The sequence below is a fragment of the Argentina silus genome (assembly GCF_951799395.1).
Source record: "Argentina silus genome assembly, chromosome: 3".
In the NCBI taxonomy this organism is placed as follows: Eukaryota; Metazoa; Chordata; class Actinopteri; order Argentiniformes; family Argentinidae; genus Argentina; species Argentina silus.
This window is the reverse complement of record NC_139657.1, coordinates 20,250,446-20,270,462: the sequence shown is the minus strand read 5'-3', so window position 1 is coordinate 20,270,462 and position 20,017 is coordinate 20,250,446. Positions and strand designations below refer to the sequence as shown.

Sequence of the window (20,017 nt, the reverse complement as noted above, 5' to 3'; positions counted from 1 at the left end):
CATGTATCTATCTATTTCATTTTGGCTACTTTGGTCCTCTATACAACACTGAACAGCGCCTACTTGCGAAAACTAGTGTCCTTCAAAAATGGATGCGACGAGTTGCTTTTAAGTTCCTGTTTCTTTTTCGAAAGTAATATATCACATTAATATAGAATACGGTAATGTAATTAATTGATTATCTATTATGGCTATGATGACAAATATTTGAGTGGACTTCAAATTACTTACAGAAATGGATTTATGTCGACTGTAATCGCGGAGGTTTTGCCATTTCCATTTCTTTACTTCCTGGTGGCAACATTTTACCTTACCAAAAGCTGTTAATGCTCAGACATTATCGACTTGCTTCGCGTGAAAGCTTTGAGATATCAAGCACATGGAACGACAATATTTTCCTTGGACTAGTCAAATTCAAAGAATTGGAATGTTTCTAATGTGTGAGGAAAAGTCTACAATTGTCGAAAGGAAAAAGGGACAGATTTTATAACCAAGTTTTAAACATGGAAATTGAGAACGGTGGCGCGAGAGAAGGTAACTGAGTTATTCTGTGTAATATACTGTGTAATCAACCTAATGTATTTAGTTGTGTAAGTACTTTGTATGTTGTGTTGTACTGATATTTTGAATACGACAACTAGACATTAGTAACTAGGCCTATTACTAGCGAACAGCACCAGTGTGTACTTATACGCACTTCGCACACGCGCACACGGAGCGAATTTTCAACAGCCGAATTGCAGCCGTTTTTGCCTTCAGTAGACTACAAACACTCATAGATAGATAGATAGATAGTCATTATTCATATCTGAAACCCTGTTCATCTTACATATTGTACTGCATGTTTGTAAGATCTTAACCGCAAGGCTTAGAGATGACAAAAAACATTCACTGAACAAATTGAAGAAACACTAGACTTAAACGTGAAGTTAAATTTTCTCTCCCTTTCAATCATTAGGTGTTTTGGTACCTGTGCCAGTGAGTTCGGAGACCTTTGACACACATATTCTGCCTCCACTGCAAAATTCATACATGTATGAGGAGTCCAAGCAGTCTTTCAGATACAGCTCTGCATCCTTGATAAATAATGCCAGCCTGCAGGAACAGGTCAGTATTATGGCCACCAAGTGCAAAGTACCCTTCACCCTCCAGGTTGGTCGGTGTCCACAAAAGAGAGTGCAACTGTGCATGTTGGCATCAGTATACAAATATTTAAGTCTTCCTGGGGCTGTACGTTATCAAGTGCATATTTTCATTGCTAAAGTTTTGTCAGCAGCAGAAAGTTGACTAGAGATGACCTCCTGCTCCTTTCTTGACAGTACGAGGCTTTCCGCACAAAGAGAAGAGATATGGGATACTCAAAGGAGGAAATGGTGGAGTCTTATGGCTTCTTGCTGTTCGAGGATAAAGACAAGGTAGAAAAATCAAAGATGTCACACACACATATATAATGTATGTCTTTTATTTCTTACGTCATAGAAACATATCACAAAATATCCCAATCAAAGTTGCAGATTTTAATTACTGTTCTCCTTCTGTTTAAAGGCAAATAAACTTGGAGAGACGGGCATAGTCACTGGGCACAGCACATGCTCAACACTTGGAGATCCCTCAAAGGGTAAATGAAATGTATTTGCTCTCAAATAGAAATACAAAATGGCTGATGGAGGCAGAATAATCAGATACCATTAGTACACATTTTTTAAACATTTAACATAAAACATTTTTTATATGAAGCTCCAATGGGAAATCTCATGTTTGTGGTACTCGGTGTGCAAAGATTGCTTGATGCCGCACAGAGGACCCTTCTTGGAAAATTGAAACTGGAATGATACACCCACATAACTGCATGCAAACCATTGTCTTAGGTAATGAAATTAAGGCAAAACAAATATGTTTAACTATTTCAATTGAAACCTCAAACACTACATAGTCAAATGACCAAAAACAAATGGCAGTTTTCTTACCAAGATTCAGGAGTACTAGAATAGTGCATGTCTGGTGTCTCTCTGCTTTTGAAAGTGAAACTGGTTTACAGATGTATCTGCTTTAAGTGCAAAGAGAAAGTGCAAGGAGAGGAGGAAAAGAAGATAGTGAAACTTAACTCTTGTGCTTACTGGGACAGAAAATGGCCTTGTACACTTACAGTGGAAATGTTAGAATAATGTAGAAAGAAGTTAATAGTTAAACTCATTGGAATGTTAGAAAAGGAATCAGTATATTAGTATAATCAACAGTATGTGTTGAATGTTACAAAGGTTCAGCCATGAACACATAATCACAGATTTTGGTCAATTCTCTTTCTTCTGATTTTTTATGCTTACATTGTCGAGCTCAAGGTGTTGTGCAAATGGGCTAGGCCGTGGGCACTCCCAAGAAGGTGAGCAGTGTAAGATTACCTATCATTGGACAAAGTCTGTGCTGGTTGTTCATCTACCAAGCCTAGACTGAGATAACCGTTCTAGTTAACAAGCAAGAAATAGCCTTGTGGTCAAAGTCCTTGTTTAGTGTTTTGTTTTGTTTCAAAGGTTACAGTTCGGAATTGGTATAGAATCACCCTGGAAGAGCAAATCAAAACTAGAGCCAGTTTTTGTCATGGCAAAAGCAAACTCTCTCATTCCTTTATAGGCTTCTTATGGACTTGTCACAGCCTGTACATATGTGCATAAACAGGTTTTCCCTGTTTCCCCCTCGTGAAGGTTCTCCCTTTCAAGAAATGGATATGACACAGCTTTCTCTGCCCTTTTGTTATGAAATCGTTGAGACTGTTAAAACTTGAACTTTACATATCGTGAGCGTTACATAACCTATTCACAAAGGTTTCACATCAGTCACCATTCGTACATTAGTGTAAAAGCAATGTGAGAGTTTGGCAGAGTATGCAAAGTTGAGAGTATTTGAGTCTTACATTGCTGCTGGGAGGATTTGTTTCACTGCAGAAAAAGCAAGACTGCCTTATCAATGCATCTCACTGATAATTCTGAGAAGCTTCAGTCTTGTAAATGGTTTTCTTCCGTTGAGAGCCTTTTCACAACCTCCTCAAAGGTCTGCACATGAGTTGGGCAACGTGATGGTATTTAAAGCTGGTGGTAGCACCATTGCTATAGCTTGTCCTCCTACATTGCACACATTTTTGTGTAACTGACTGAAAGGCTTGGGAACACTCACACTTGTTTTTAGGTGTGGCTTGGTACTGTGATACTACATATGAAGGTTACGCAACATGGGCTCTATGTCCTTGACAATGATTCAGTGTAAAACCCATGTTTTGGTGCGTGGGTGGCGGCTTTGTTGCTTTTTTGTGATTGGCCATTGGGAAGAGGAAACTAGTGTCCATGCAGAACGAGCACAATCAATATGAAATGGAATGTGCCCAATGGCACAAATAACTAGAAAAACCTTTTGGATGTTTATGTTATGCTCCCAAAAGGTAATTGCCCTTACAATTAGCCTAAAGGATTCATACAGAAATTAAACAAACTAACCTCCACATGTTGTCCTTGCTGTGGGAACATTCTTATCAATGAGAATTTTTGTTGTTAATTCAGGTGTGTACGTATCCAAGTTCTCAGACTGTCTAGACCTCAACCGCTGGTACCATGGGAAATCTGGTCACATTGCCATCATCAGGCTGACCAAGGTACTGCAATAATGTCATGGGTGTTGTGTGATATAACCAATGTTTATGGGTGTAGCAGTTAACAGTTAATTAATAACTGGTTATTAATCATACTTTTGTTGGTGGGGGTGACTACAGGGCAGAGTCAGAGAGGTGACAGAGAACTACACCAATAACTTCACCTCGCCATCTGTGGGATATGACTGCCATGTGTCAGAGCAGCTCACCGCTGTGTCCGCCAATACCAGCTCCTTCCTGGCCTTTGAGCGAACCCAGGTGAGATCTGTCCTTTGGACACCTTTAGTTTCTGATGCCTTGTCAAATTATGCAGTCTGTGTCATAGCAATACTAAAATAATGCATTTTGCTATTTCTCTTATGAAAATTATACAACTATCACAAAATAAATACTTACGGCATTGTTTTCTTGTCACAATTCTCAATTTTGTGTTGTTTCCCTGTAGTAATGGCACTCAGGGAGGTTCATTAAAGTAATGCTTCACTATATTTGCATGTTATAGTTGTCTAGCAATAGTTTTCAAAGTGATACCCCACCCCAAATAGTTTTTACGTGCATTGATCGTATTTAGATTTTCTAAATTTCTATCAGAATCACCATTAGGGAGGTGGGTCTACTGCACATTAAAGGTCCCTTCCTATTGGATAGACAGTCAGAGTTATCTATTGAAAACAAGTGGAAATTGTTACAGAGAAAACAGGAAGACTTGTCTGATGAATTGGAACTTAATTAAACAAAATACATTTCAAAGGTGGGTTTAAAAATTACTTATTGAAAAAAAGTAATACAGACGAATTATTCTGAAGTAGTATTGTCGTAGTATATCCTTGGTTTGAGCTTTTGGAGTCTGCTTTATATATTGCTAATGGGCTTCAATGGGCAAAACTAGCTGACTAAAGGCTGCTTCTAAATAACGAAAGAAGCCAGAGACAGTATGCACCTAAAACTACTTGAGGGGATTGACCATTAAATCCTAATGCAAAACTATAACTATAAGATTTAAATAGTGGAGCATCGCGTTAAGCATACCAGTTGATACAATAATGGTGTTCCTAAATAACATTAATTGTTCCACTCTGAAAATTAACAAAGCTCCCCTATCCCCCAAGCAGTGTGAATGTGACCAGGGTTGTGTTGGTCTTGCAGTTTTACATGTATGAGCTGCTGGGTGGCGGAAATGACACGGTGGCCCAGTCTCCCAGCCACGCCTGCCCTTTCGCTATTGTGGCATTCTCCTATGGGGATACCAAGGCACCCACTTCAGAGCTGCAGGAGAAAAGGTACTGTAAAATTACAGTACATTACAGGCCAGTGGATTTACCCCCAAAAATAAGATTGTTCCTATATAATTCTCTAGCCTGCTTCCTGTTTGAATGTTTAGTAACACTCTACATTACGTTGCCCCCATACCTGTGTACTAACACTTTAATTACAAACCACTAAACTCAGAGCATGTTAACACAATTTGCTACTAGAGTAAGTAGACAGTTGCTATACAGGTATAGGGGCAATGTAATGACAGATTGTTTTTTTTTGTAGGAAATAATATTCAGTAGCAATTATTATGAAACAATTATATAAAAAGGATGAACAGATTTGGAAAAAGTCTCTTAATGATATGAATCTAAAGTATTTTTGTCTCCCTATTGCTCTTCTAGTGAGGAGGAAAAAACAGGTGAGCAATGAATATTAAATTGACTATTACCGATGTGTCTTGTTGTAATCAATATACTGTAACAATACTTATGGTACAGTACATGCTTGTCACTTTTTGTAATGTATGTAACACTGCAAATGTGCTTTTTTAATTATGTTTTGGTGCCATTCAATCCCATGTGATTACAGTGTTTCACTACTATCCCTGGAAGGGCCAGCTCCAAATTAGCTCCCAGGTCTACCATATTGGCCTGAAGTCCAGCACTGGAGCTTTGATCCCTGCGAAATTGTAAGTTCAATGTAACCCTGTCTCCTTATGATATTGACAAATATCTCTCCAATTGACTTGACAAGATCTCATGTACTAGCATGCCCTGTTTTTAATAAAACTGCTTTCATTTTGTGTCATTTCAGGCCTACGAAGATGGAAAGTTGCAAAGCCATTACAATGTCAGATCTGAGGCAGGTATTACCGAAGGCTATCTTTGAAACCTGCTTCTCTGGTGAAGGTTTGTTCATATTCTCAATTATGGTATCTGACAGCATTTTCTTGAAGTTATTACAAACGTTTATACCCTGCTGTAATCTACTTGGTGTCTCATCTATTAATGTCGTAGTGATTTGAAGCAATCATTCTTATCTGAATAAAGATTAAACTGATTATTTGTTTGGGTTAACATTGACAATATAGTTCTGCTGTCTTTCAGTTTCTCTGGATGGCATGTGTTGCAGTCTGTATGAGTTGATTCCTACTGAGGCTGGCGACACCTCTCTCTCTCTGCTCACCCATGAGCTCAAGGAGAAAGACCTGGTGAGATATTTTAGCTGACTGGCAGGCTGAAGACAATTCATTCCCATGTATCGATTTCATAGTTGCCTTATGCAATCATATGTTACGTCTTTTAATTCCATCTACTAAATTCACTTTTTTCTTTCTTCCGCAGGCCCTCACTATACAACTGAATGATAGTGGTTTTCTTTTACTGTTACATTCTTCTCACTTTCTTTCATATGAAGGTAAGACATAACAGTTACCTTTAACCTAAACAATAGATACAATGTATTATTGAGGCACATTGTGGACAAGCATATTTTGCTCAGTAATGGCCTTAATTGAGCCATATTCTGTGTACTGGTTTACATTCAGGACTGTTGATTGCATAATGTACTGAATTTGGTTTATATGCAGACTAGTTTTATTGCGATGGAAATATACTGTCATTGTCATTGCTCCAGATGCTGGGTCCAATAAGCCAGAAGTACTGCAAGGCATGTTTGTATTTCCAGACTCCAGAGCTGTACCAAGAGGTAATACTGTCAAGTGTGATTTCATGATTGTATATTTAAAAGAATATTTTGTATTATTAATAGTTTAGTTAGCCTTTCCTGAGGTGTAGCACCTCTTTAAAACATTATGTTTTGTAAGTATCCTATTAGATAATTACTCACTTGGTACTTGCATATCAGTCAAATATATTAAGTTATCTTATCTTTATCTTTTTTTTGCCATAGAGACCAAGATTCCACAGAAAAAGCCCTCTCTCTCACCAGAAGTAATTCAGGTCCTCCCAGCGTTGAACTATGCAGAAATTGAGGCAGAAAAGTGTCCCCCTGACCAAAGTGGGGAGCTATGTGGTCTATTGGAGCAGCATATTCAGAGCTATGCTGCTCTTATACACCCTGGGCTAGCCAGCAGTCCATCCAGGGAGGCAAGCATCTTTCCAGATCAGTATGATGTGCCTGACGCCGTCAAATACCTCTACTCTGCCCCAAAGTGGACTGAAGGGGCATGGCTACGCCTCCAGGCATACCTGCACCAGCCCGTCTCCATCTCCTCCTTTCAGCTCTCTGTGTCCAGGGCCGTAGAGCTCCTGGCAGCTGGACGAGAGGAGCGAGGAGATGACCCAGATGATGATGTCTACTATTGTCTGTCATCTCCAGAGGGGGCTCCAAGAACTCCAACTAGTTTGTGTCCCGAGGTGCAGCCAGAGGAGGAGTCCCCAAGTCATGCTGACCCAGCTGTATACATTAGTAATAGACCAGATGTGGAAGTAGAGGATGTAGGGGCCAATTTGCATCAGAACAAGGTGCAAGAGGAGGTACCCTCTGATCTTTCCCAGCCTGTGGTGTCCACAGAGGGCTTTGGGATACCTGGCACGGCAGTGATGACCAAGCCAGACTGTCTTGCAGAGATGACAGATGTCTCAACTTCACCTACATCAGATGACCTCCCAACAGAGTTAGATGTTCCCAATACTCCCACTGAGAGAACTGCAATAGTTGTTGTGTCTGTGGATGAGAGCCCTGACATGATCAATGCAGAATCAGCCATTGAGCACTCTGGTATCCAGACCTCCAGTTTACCACCAGCCAAATTACAGGTGGAAGGTGCAAGTTCTCCTAATGGGCAATGTGACAGGACCAACCAGCCTTCTGACCCCCCAGAGGTCAGTCAACCCTGTAAATCTGACTGGAGGAAGCGGCCAAGGCGCCGTCGTGGGAAGTCTAAAAGGGTTTTGAGGTCTTCAGTGGTCAAAGTGAAAGAGAAAGAACCAGATAAGGAAGAAAGTGTGCTTTTACCTCGTGTCCACCAACTGAAGCAGCCAAGGGGCCATCATGGAAAGTGTAAAAGGGTTTTGAGGTCTGCAGTGGTCAAAGAGAATGAACCAGACGAGAAGGAAAGTGTGCTTTTAACTCAAGTCCTGGTCAAAGAGAATGAACCAGACAAGAAGGAAAGTGTGCTTTTAACTCAGGTCCACCCTCTGAAGAAGAAGACAGAACGGTGGGACTTGAAGGCAATCATCACCAAATGTGGTAGGATTTTTGTCCCGCATGGTTCGGACGTCATTGCTAAGGATATAGAGTCTTTGAAAGATGGGGGCAGAGCTATAGATCATGAACAGTGTGCTGAAGAAATGATGGTTGAAGCGTCGATACAAGTGCCCCAGCCCATGGACATGGGAAATGGACCTGGCCCTACCATAGAGATGGAAAAAAGAAATGGAACACTCACAAAGACAATGGATGGATTAAACCACCCCCAAAACATACAATTCATAGAGGATATTTCTAAACAGACTATGTTGAAAAAGTCAGATGGCAATAATGATTCACCCATCGAGATGTCAGACACTAAGGACCATTCACCAGAGGTCAACATTGCTCCAGCAGACAGGAAGGCCTCTCAAGCATCAGAGCATATGCAGAAAACAGACAGTGATTATATTTCCAAAGAAAAACACACAAAAAAGCGTAAATATGTTGCAATATCCCTTAGTAAATTAAAGACAGTTCTTTCAAGAGGGGGAAAGCGGAAAACATCGCCTCCAGTTTCGGAAGATCAGATGTTACCATTAGCTACAGGAACCAGGGAGCCGCCACACAAAATAAGCAAGGCTGATACAGGCCTGGAGAAGTTGGAAAGTGTTCAACTGAGTAACTTCAACATAACCAGCACAGACATGAACATTGGCACTGATGGAGTTGCAAAGACACTGCCTTTAGATCCAGATCTTGCAAAAGTGTTAGGCTTGGTTCCTAAGAAGTTGCAAAATGAGGCCCAAAAAAATCCTGAAAAGGTTTTTCAATTAAGGAAAGAGACTCCAAGCACACTGGACCAGGACAGAACTCAAGCCATGTCAGACGAAATGTTTCAGGCTTTGCCTAGCACACCTTCAACAACCCATTTGGCAGGTCAGCTAAAACCACTCAAAAAACTACAACGCAAATCTGCTGAGTCCATAAAGAAGAAATGTAAGTCCTCACATGTTACAATCAATAGATTATTAAGGTTATTTTCATTTATTAACAAATGTGTAAGCCATATGAGATATTCTTCATCTTGTTCATAGCCATAGTGTGATAGGCAACTATCACAATTCACATCACCTGATTACAATTGATCCCTGATGATTCATTTTCCATATCTATTTCTCCATCTCCACTGCAAAGCAACATGCTCCTGCCTTACCTCCTCTGCATCTGCTCTTGCTGTGTGTTATTGACTAAGCTTGGGTTAAACCATGTTGCTGTCGTCTCCCTGTTGCACAGTGGCATCCTCACAAATTCTGATTCTATCCCTTTGGTCCCACCAAACCCTTAATAGGATCCACTTAATTAGATATCAGATTAAAACTGTTAAGCAAAAGATCTTACACTATGGCAATCACGTAACACATGTTGCATGCAGGTGACTGCTTTCAAACTATTTATTTTTTTTTAAAAAGTATCATTATCATATGCTACTTTGTTTTTTTTGTTTTCATGCTGTGTCTGTCTCTTTCTCTCCTGTTTTGTCTTTACAGGGTGGTTGCATTTTTACACACCAGCTTCTTATGAAAAAGTAGCACATCCTAGATCCCTACAACTCAAAGTTTGTAGAAATCATTCAGTCAGGAAGAGCCACTGTCTGAAGGGAGGGCCAAGTGGTGCATGCCCACCTGCAGATGGTCTGACCTTACTTGCTGATTTGGCCCTTAGTGCCAGCATTGACAAAGTGCTGCAACAGCCAGACCCAGCTCCTGAGAGACGACTTGACCCATGTTTGGAAATTAGTGACGGTGTTAAAGATGGTGGGTCTCCTGAGTCAGTTCTTCATGCTCTGCTGAGATGCCCTGCTGCTAGGCTTAAATCCTCCTCTAAGTCTCCGTTACCTAAGGGTCTTGTGGGTAGTGTGGAGCTGGCTGTCTTAATCTCAAATGAGCATTCTTACTCATTGCCCCCATCCTCCTCTCTACCATTGGGTTTGTCAGGTGCACTCCTCCAGGTCTCCCCTTTATCAAGTTCTGAGGGACTTCAGCAGCATCGCAAGGATATCTATGGTGATGGAACACATGCACTACGTGCCTTCCTGTGTCAGGAGGATAAGAGCAGAGAAGAGGTTGGGGCTTCAGAATTCCTACACAAAGGTGTCTTGCACAAGTTCCGGCGCTCATGCAGCATTGTTGAAAAAGATGGCTCAATTCAAGTGACAAGGCTGTGGAAGGAAAATTACAACTTTAATCTAGACAGCAAGTTTACCAATGACCCTAAAGACAAAACGGTGACTAGAGCCCTACATGGGTATGTACTTTTGTTTTCTTATTTCTACTGTTGTGAATTACAATAGAAATTCAGAAGCCACAATCCCAAATTCGTAAAGCCGTTTTTCTGAGCTATAAATGTATAATATATATATATATATATATATATTTGAAGAATGTTAATAATGAAGAATGTTAATAATACAACAAGCATTAAATCAGAAAGTGTTTTTCACAGTGGTCAACAAGATGTAAATTGTGATTGTTTAAAATGGACCCCATCTCTAAACTTTTTCTCTAACCCCTCCTTGCACTCTGACTTTGGATAGCCCATGGGATTTCAACATTGAGGACACAAATGAGCAAGTTCAGCTGATCATCCACATGTGGATAGGTCTTTTTTACAGCCGGTCAACTGCTAGGTTCTTCCACACAGACGCAAGTCTTCCATGTATGGAAGATAATGATGGTGCAGAATTGGCTAATGGAATGGTACCTGCCATGGCACCCTCTGAAACCAGCTCTTCTGCTTTTGCACCCTCCTCCAAGATACCAGAATCTGAGGTTTTGGACCATAGCAATGGGGGTAAAAAAGATGCTCACCTCTCAAACCAACGATCTGAGGTATTGGACCTTTCCATGAAAAAGTCTAGCATAGATCTCACTTCCGACAGAAAACAGACCCCTGTGTCTCATGAGGAGAGTGGCACTGTTAAAGATCTCCCAGTACACAAACCAGCAAGTGGACTACAGAATGAAACCTCCTTAAATCCATGTCGAAGTACAGAGGTTGAGTTGAAGGTTTGCAAGCATGATGTTAACATACAGAAGAGGTGTCTTAAAATGCTTATTTTGATCACATGATACCGGTCTTATTTTGTATGTGCAAAGTATTTATCTTTCCTTTATTGTTCCATTTCTCCACAGGGTTACAGAGACAGTGTGGATAACATGTCAGACAAAACAAGTGAAGTAGATGATGATGATGAAAGAAGCAGCCATGAGAATGACACCAAGAGTCCCTTACAAAAGGATAGCAACCTGAGACATTCAAACTTAAAGTCTTTGGAAAGTGATCGATCATACATTCTCTTGTGTGAACAGACAGCAAATGTGTACATTCAGCAAGAAAATGTCATGGAGACTCAAGGAATTGTGCAATTAATGGGCAAGGACATACTTGGCCTTCAAAAGAATGAGAGGTGTGATGGAGAACAAAACATTGGAAGTTTTATAAGCATGAGTTCTAAGGAAGTTGAGATGGTGCAACAAGTTGATGATGATTCAGTCAAATCAAAGGCATACACAGAAGTGCAGGGTAATGGTGATGCTAGCGATATGTCTCACACAGTTGAGCATCATGAAAATGAATCCAGAGATGGGGATCATGTTGCCAGCCATGATGGCACCCATGACGGCAATGAATCAAAGGAAACACACAAAGCAGATTACAATGAGAATGATTCTGCAGAGGCAGCACCACCAGAAGTGCATAATGGGAATGTTTCTATAAATGAGGAAATCAGTGCAGTCCATGATGATAATCTTTTGAAATACGAGGCACAACTAGCGAATGATGAGGATCACTTTACAATGCATGATGGAAATGTCTCCAAAGATGAGGTCCAAATTGCAATGCAGGATGGAAATGGTTCTAAAGATGAGGTCCAAATTGCAATGCAGGATGGAAATGGTTCTAAAGATGAGGTCCAAATTGCAATGCAGGATGGAAATGTCTCCAAAGATGAGGTCCAAATTGCAATGCAGGATGGAAATGGTTCTAAAGATGAGGTCCAAATTGCAATGCAGGATGGAAATGTCTCCAAAGATGAGGTCCAAATTGCAATGCAGGATGGAAATGGTTCTAAAGATGAGGTCCAAATTGCAATGCAGGATGGAAATGTCTCCAAAGGTGAGGTCCAAATTGCAATGCAGGATGGAAATGTCTCCAAAGATGAGGTCCAAATTGCAATGCAGGATGGAAATGTCTCCAAAGATGAGGTCCAAATTGCAATGCAGGATGGAAATGTCTCCAAAGATGAGGTCCAAATTGCAATGCAGGATGGAAATGGTTCTAAAGATGAGGCACTACCAGTGGTTTATAATGGCAATGATTCCAGAGATAAAACCCCAGCTGTGCTCTGTGATGGGAACACTTCTAGAGAGGATGAAATCATTGCAGTGCGTGATGGCAATATTTCAGTTGTTGAGGCACCATTAACAGTGTGTAATGAAGATGATTCCAGAAGTAAATTGCTATCAGCGGTGCAAAGTGAAAATGATTCAAGAGATGATCCACTGCCTGTGCAATGGGATGGCAATTCTTCCATCAATGTAGAACCTACTGCAGTGCAAGATGGAAATGGTTCCATAGATGAGGCATTACCAATGGTGCATGGTGAGGATGTTTCTGTGGATGAGACACCATTAGAGATGCATGGTGAGAGAGATTCTAGAGATGAGGCACTCGCCAAAAATGTAACATTAACAGTAAGTGATCGGAACACCCTTTCTGTAGGTGAGTTCAACTCAGCCATTCATCAGTCCATGAATGACGCTTTAAAAGAGAACCAATCTAAAGTACATTTCCACTCAAAGATTTGTGATAGGGCTATTTTGTTTGCAGGTGAGAAGTTACCAATATTAGATTTGAGTGACTCCAACCAAAAAATAGTTTCAAAGGAAAGTGATACTAAAAACAGATGCCCAACCCCAACTGTGGATGAGGTGCCATATGATTACATCCCATGTCCTGACAGTTTTGAGGGCTTGGCTATTTGCAATGATGATGGAGTCAGTAAAGCCAAGACTGGGAAAGGTCAAAGCAGAAGTTCAACACCCACACAGGATGAGTTACCATTTGATCAGGAACTTTGTTATGACAGTCAAACACTGAAGACTGTTTTATTGCCCAATTCTAAAGACACTAAGTATCATAATCTCAGTAGTGGTCTTGGTCTTGAAAAGGAACAGGTCCAAGGTAACCATGAACTTCGTTGTAGAAGCAGTCTTAGCTCTGTAGACAATGAGCTGCATAAATCCAGCAACAACAGTTATAAATCCAATCATCTCAAAACCAATCCAATCATCTCTCGGGTACAAACTCCTGACCCCAGCAATAAGTCAATGGCCACCTGCCAACCTCCCAAGCTTCCCTCAACTTCATCCAAGAATGAAAATGATTTTGGTGCCGATTCAAGTATGGACCATACCTCTGCTGAACAAGGACTGCATACTCATTCAAGTACAAAGTCACAGCATTGGTTAGACTCATCTCCCAAAAGCAAATGCACATTGATAGAGAAAGCATTTTCTGAGCAATCAAGGCATCCTGAATCCCCTTCCATTGAAACAGAAACTACATGTATTGAATACTACTCAAAAAGATGTGACTCAAGTGACATTTATTTAGAAAGAGATGTTAAAACTTGTGACTCAGTCGAGCCCATGCAGCTTGTGCATCAAAGTATTGCATTAGTCAGTGATGAAGCACCTTCACAGGACCTTTTAGCTCTCAACTCAAATGGTCCATCCAACCAGCGCCCTATCATGGCAGTGAAACCCTCTAAGAGTGAGGACAGCAGCGGAGAATACATCTGCAATGAAGGACAAACAGATGATCCCGTGACTTTGGATGTCCTCATAGAGGAACAAACCGATAGCCCTGCCTGCTCAAACACTACAGTTCAGTCTAACAGCACTCCATTTGCCCCAGTGATGATGATGAGACTGAATGAGAGCCCCACAAGAGTCTCTCAGGATGTTATTGATAGTGAGGAGCCTGCTGGAGATCTAGACAACATTGAATCTAGTTTTAAGACAAATTTGATATGTGATGACCAACACAAAGTTTGTAAATCTAATTTCAATAAAACAAAACTTGACTACATGAACTCTTTATATAAGGAATGGGAGAAAGTGGAATGTGATGAGGATTTGGATTTCAGCAAGACAAGCACTTCCTCTCCTTCTGTCTCCTTACATTCAGAACAGCACCAGCAGGACTGGTTCAAGTATTGTCAGGCTGAGAGGAGTGGGAAGTCAGTCAACAGCTGGATGGATATGCCTGAGGAAGACTCCCCAGTTACAATGTCATCTATAGTTACGGTCTTGGATCACAAAGGAAACAGAATGACTTATGAAAATTATCCCATCGTAAAACCGACAACAAATATGCACACCTGGACAGTTCATAACTTAAACAGAAAGGGCTCAAGCAGTCCTCTGGAAGAATTCTCTCAAAAGTGGATTCAATCTGACCTCACCCAATCCTCTATGGACCAAGAGTGTCTCATTTACTCTGAAAAAATGAACCAGATTCTAAAAGGTAGCAGAAAGGGTATGAGCCACGACAAGACTACCCTATTCAACAGATCAAAACATTGTAGATCAAATGTAAAGTCTAATTTCTGTAGCCCAGTGACAGTGCACTTTTCCAGTCTGCAGGAACACGACAGCTCAGAAGAGCACTGGGAGGCACTACCGTCACTTGCAGGGCAAAAGATAAAAGTAGACATGCCTGAAAGAAATAATATGGCTGAGGCAACCGATGGAGAGATGCCCCTGCATCTTCAGAAACTGTCTTATGCAAAGGGAAATGAGATGACGCATGCAAGGATTTCTGACATGGCTGTAGAATGTGCCAAGTCGTACCAAGCCATGATGAATGACGTTTGTGCAGGCAAAAAGCTCCCATCCAAAACTGGGGGTCTCAAGAGTGACAACACATTCCCGAAGTCTAGAGCAAGCAAACACATAGACTTCTGTGGTCAGATGAAGAGAGAAATGTCTGACAGTCTTCATGATAATCTAAATTCTGTTGTGAGACAGTCATGTAAGATCAAGTTCAGATTCTACATATTAGTGACATCAGCTGACACCTTCTTCAAAAAGACAAAGGTAATTATAGTCGGAGAGAAAACATCTTGATTCAACTATAGAAAACAACATTATTTGTCCATGTTTATAACAATGAGTCACACTTTATATTGTGTCCCCTACGTTGTATTAACATGTTGTTTCATAGTCATTAGTTTATTACAAAGCATATGGAGTTGAGCGGAAACAGTCCTTATTCCACTTGTGGAAGAACATAAATTGCTAAACTCCATTAGCTGCCACACAATTACAAAGAAATTACCAATGTACTATGTTAACAGCATGTTAATGCAAAGACGTTGCTAGTGTAAAGAGTTACTACACGTGTAGGAGCAACCTACTGTAAAGTGACCAACATCATTATCATTGATTTCCTGTAGGACATGTTAAAAGCAGAGGGCCACAGTGAGGTAGAACCATCTAAATTCTGCCTGAATGAGGATAGCCCCTCGTCCCCCCTACTCATCATTCTGAGAAACGAAGATATTGCTGAACACATTTGTAAGGTAAGACAGTAGCCAATTTTTAAGAGGCTAAGTAAAAACCATGTCACCCAGCAATAGAATTGTAGGAGATGTGCCAGGGCATGTTCTGGAGATGTAAAAAGAGATCTATCACCATCAATGAATTAGTTTCATGCAAATCAATGTGAGACCATTGTTGACTTGTAAAAGTATCTGGAACTCCAAGAACATCAATCAAATGGCTCAAAACCCAGCCATCTTATAGTTCACATCAGCTTCAACATTGTGTTTTCCACAGATCCCTCACCTGCTTGAGTTGAAGAAGTCACCCAGTGTGTTGTTTGCTGGTATTGACCGTCCTGATGACGTTGTGAACCTGACCCACCAGGAACTCTTCAGCAGGGGAGGTTTTGTGGTGTTTGAGGGAGCAGCGCTGGATGCACTCAGTCTTTGTATGGACATTCTTTAGACCAGACTATCACACTACATCTTTCTTTGTGCAGAAACAATGGTGGATTGCAATCAATATGATTTACCAACTGTCTGGTAACGTATTTCTCATGATGCAACTAAGATGTCACCACATTATGGATTTGTGATTTTCGTGTCTTGCTCTTTCAGGCAACATGAAAAAAATTGCAGGTTTCCTGGAGGAGCTAAGCAAGAAGGGAAAGTGGAAATGGTTGCTGCACTACAGAGACAGTCGTCTGCTGAAAGAGAACGCACGGTATGCTTACATTGATACAATTTTATTTTACAGAGCTTTTTCCACTGGTTCTTCTTCATATTTACCAGAGCTATAAACATACAATGTATACAGTGGTAACAATGAGTCCTTTCTGGTACTTACTTAGAATTCTCTGCCTGGTACAGTACCAAATGGTATCATGAATGATCAAAACAAGTAATTCATAGGTTATTACTTTGTATGTTTTCCCCAAAATCCCAGGTTATCGCTGTACTATAAAATATATAACACATACAACTCTTACCATTTGTAAGAATATTGTTACAGTGATAGATGAGATATCTGTGTTAGAGTGAAAGATGAGCTTTCTAAAATAACCCTTATGATGGGCTACTTCATATTTATGGTGACCTGAATTTTGTGACTGACTTACATGTATGGCCTGAATTCCTTCAAAAGATACTGAATGAACTTGCTAATAAACTTCATGTAGCCAAATTACTTGGACATCTTGGCCTGCTATTAATCTCTACATTTAAGATTAGGTACATTTGTTAATCACTATAGTATCCTGTAAAGTTCAGTGTGGTTGCCCCCTCTGCAGGTCAAGTGCTGAGGCACAGGACAGAAAAAAATTCATGGACTGCTGCCAGGAAGCTGGCATGGTGGAGATACTGCCGTACCATGAATGTGATGTCATTTCAAGGGATCGACCCAATTACCTTGACTGTCTGGTCCACTTGCAGGTCCAGAATGTATCAGCCCGTTTCCCTGTATTCATAACTGGTGAGAGTTGTTTAAAGTATGCTTTAAGAAATGTTAATACATGTTGATGACCCACCCCTCTCTTGTAGTTGTAACTAAAAGCTGCTATATAAAATACAAAATTGGGGGGTGGTGGTGGATAGAAGCATTGCACAGATACATGATCGATAGTACGATAGTACTATGCATACTTAAATGCTAGCTCTGGTCCAGGTCATAGTAAGGCATGCTAAGGCTGAACTTATACAAACGCCCTGTTCCGGTCATATAAAGTGCCCTGTGTAAGTAATGGGACAGTGAAGCATTTTTTTAAATCAAACAATTACTATGAGGTTAAAGTAGAGATTATCAGATTTTATTTGATGGTATTTGTGTAAATATTGGTTTCACCATTTAGAAATGATAACAGTTTTTATACATAGTCCCCCTATTTCACTGTCCCATTACTCCTGCAGGGCACTGCATGTTTCTTACTTTTATTTCGTATTTTGGGGAAATGAGACCCTTACACAGACAAAGAACAGGTTGCCAGCAGTCTATCAAAATCAATACTTTGGTGAGTAACAAACGTATATTGAACATAGTCACTCAAGAAGGGCCCGATAGAGGCCACTGATGTTTTGTATTGACCAGGAACAGAGCGTTTGTATATGTTCAGTGTTAGCTCAGTGTTAGCATGCCTTACTACGCCCTGGACCAGAGCTACTTACATGCATGCACTCACACAATTGATACTAGTGACCCTAACCATGACCCTAACCATAGAGGACATCACATTCTAGTCAACTCTAGTAACCTGTATATGTTATTTGGAGGGAATAAGTGAAAGACTTTTAGAAGAACTGCACTATATCTGATGATATAACCAGTTATTTTGATATAACCAGTTATTTTCTAATTTTGCAGACACAACGGCAGACAACGCATTCGGAAAACATGGAATCTTAACAATGAATATCAACTCTTTTCTCCTGATTTCGCAGAGTGACACATGCACAGTTTCATAAGTGTCTAAACAAGTTGATGGGGGAGCCTATGACCAAAACGTTTTGGAATAGTTATTGCAATATTAAAACAAGATGGTGTTGATGATAAAAATACATTTCAAGTGTATACATTACAGTATGTAACAAAAATCACTATTACAAATGATTTGCAAGATTCTAAGTGCCTTGATCAGAATAATTGTGGTGTAAGATAATTTTTTTAGAATGTTAATGTTAAGTTTTACATGTCATGTTTTGTTGATGATGTTGATTTATTTATTGTATCATTTTCTATGATGACTTCTGTATAGATTAAGAATGTTGATCTGCAGCCATGATGCAGATAAGCATCTGTACATTTGTAAAACATGTTTTTGCAGTTAAAAGAAATTCAGTGTTCACTGTCTATATTCACCCACTGTCTATATTTGATAACAATTTACACCAATAATCACAAACAAAGCTGCTGTATAGACATAGCTTTGCAATGCTAGGTTTAGGATCCATAGTACAGTTAGAATACACTTGCATTTGTAGGGTGGCCAACTATATAAAAAATAGACATAGAAAAATACATTTCTAAATGGAGGGTAGTGAGAGCAATATTCAAAGCAATAAATATAACTTCCCTCACTGTAAACATGCTGAAAACGTAATACAGTAGTGTTAGTTAAGTTGAATTCGGATACCTTTTTTGTAGGGCTTGTGTCAAGTAAGAAACAAGAGATGCCAGGTCCTATACACGGTAAAAGATAACTGCATACTGTGGTGGAAGTCTCTTCCGAGTTCAATGTCTTTATGGACTCGCTGTGCCTGAGAACTCCGTCCCTCTTCTTTCAGGCGCCTTTCTCTCAACCTTTGCGTTCTGAACTTTCAAAGGGAGGATTTCGGCTCCAGGAATATATCCTGACCGTATACGAGTTGACCTTCTTGGCAGAGAGACGACGAACTCAGGGCAGGCGATCCCGGACGAGCCCCCAAATTGTGGTGGAAGTCTAGGATTTACCACTCTGTACTTTAGCTCTTCGGAGGTAAGAATCAAGAAACAAGTCCTAAGTAGCCACAATATCTGAGTCCGGTATTTATTGCTTGCAAACAAGAGACAAGAGCGTAACAGCAGCCCAGCGTAGATCCGGGGGTCCGTTCAGCGCAAGTCTAAAGAGACAATGTTAAGGTTTGTCTTTTATACAGTTTGAACATAATGCCAGGCGCCGCCAAGGCTATCGGCTGATGGACTTGTGCTTACGTGAGAAAGGGCGGGAGAGAATGAACCATGGGGAGACTCTCTTACTGATCAATCAGCGCTTTCTTACTGATTAATCGCCGTTCAACATTTCACACCTATCGGCAGGATGTGCCTGTCCCCCCATTATTGCTCTCTCTCACCACTCCCTCAGAGATCACCGCTGTTCATATGGTAACTCATACAGTGCTTCTCAGAACAATGGCTATAGAACCTTAGAGGTGTGGCAAGAGAAAATGTAATCACAGTAGTTACACAAGTTGTATCAGTCATATGAAAGTGTATAACCTGAAAATAGTTCTATGAATGTATTTTCCATAACAATACTCACACCCCTTGTTTTGCACCTTCTCATTACCTGGGGTCAAGGTTGAATGCCTGGTGTTTTCACAACCATACAATTAACTTCATTAACTTCAATCAACTTCATTCACTTCAGTATATGTAATCAATGTCTTAAAGAGATGCTACAGGATGTTTGTATATTTTCAGCTACTATTTCTAAAATTAGCACTCGCATGCCAAAAACATGTCCCCAGAAAAAAATCTCAAGAAATTTAAAGGAAGGACTATCTTGTCTAATGAGATAAGAATAGATGAACATTATTTCATGAATCATAGTCAACACTTAAGACAAATGATGTAGACAAAAATCCTGTAGTATAATCCTGTATAGTAT

The 20,017-nt window shown here is 40.3% G+C and overlaps 1 protein-coding gene across 4 annotated transcripts; it reads left to right on the top strand.

Moving 5' to 3' along the window:
• Nucleotides 1-90: 90 nt before the first annotated feature.
• Nucleotides 91-18,501, top strand: tasor2 (transcription activation suppressor family member 2). Of its 4 annotated transcripts, XM_083667176.1 has the most exons (23): nt 91-534; nt 959-1,107; nt 1,320-1,415; nt 1,546-1,618; nt 3,549-3,640; nt 3,758-3,895; nt 4,784-4,917; nt 5,296-5,312; nt 5,483-5,582; nt 5,708-5,802; nt 6,001-6,104; nt 6,238-6,310; nt 6,530-6,601; nt 6,806-9,046; nt 9,598-9,864; nt 10,045-10,354; nt 10,644-11,115; nt 11,242-15,213; nt 15,573-15,698; nt 15,955-16,108; nt 16,278-16,383; nt 16,949-17,130; nt 18,016-18,501. In XM_083667176.1, exons 1-23 carry the CDS (start codon nt 504-506, stop codon nt 18,114-18,116), a joined length of 9,105 nt encoding a protein of 3,034 aa, XP_083523302.1. In that variant the 5' UTR covers nt 91-503; the 3' UTR covers nt 18,117-18,501. The 4 variants fall into 4 exon arrangements, with proteins under 4 accessions (XP_083523302.1, XP_083523303.1, XP_083523301.1 ...); XM_083667177.1 differs by lacking the exon at nt 9,598-9,864; XM_083667175.1 differs by having other exon boundaries at nt 9,598-10,354; nt 10,644-10,938.
• The last annotated feature ends 1,516 nt before the right edge of the window (nt 18,502-20,017 follow it).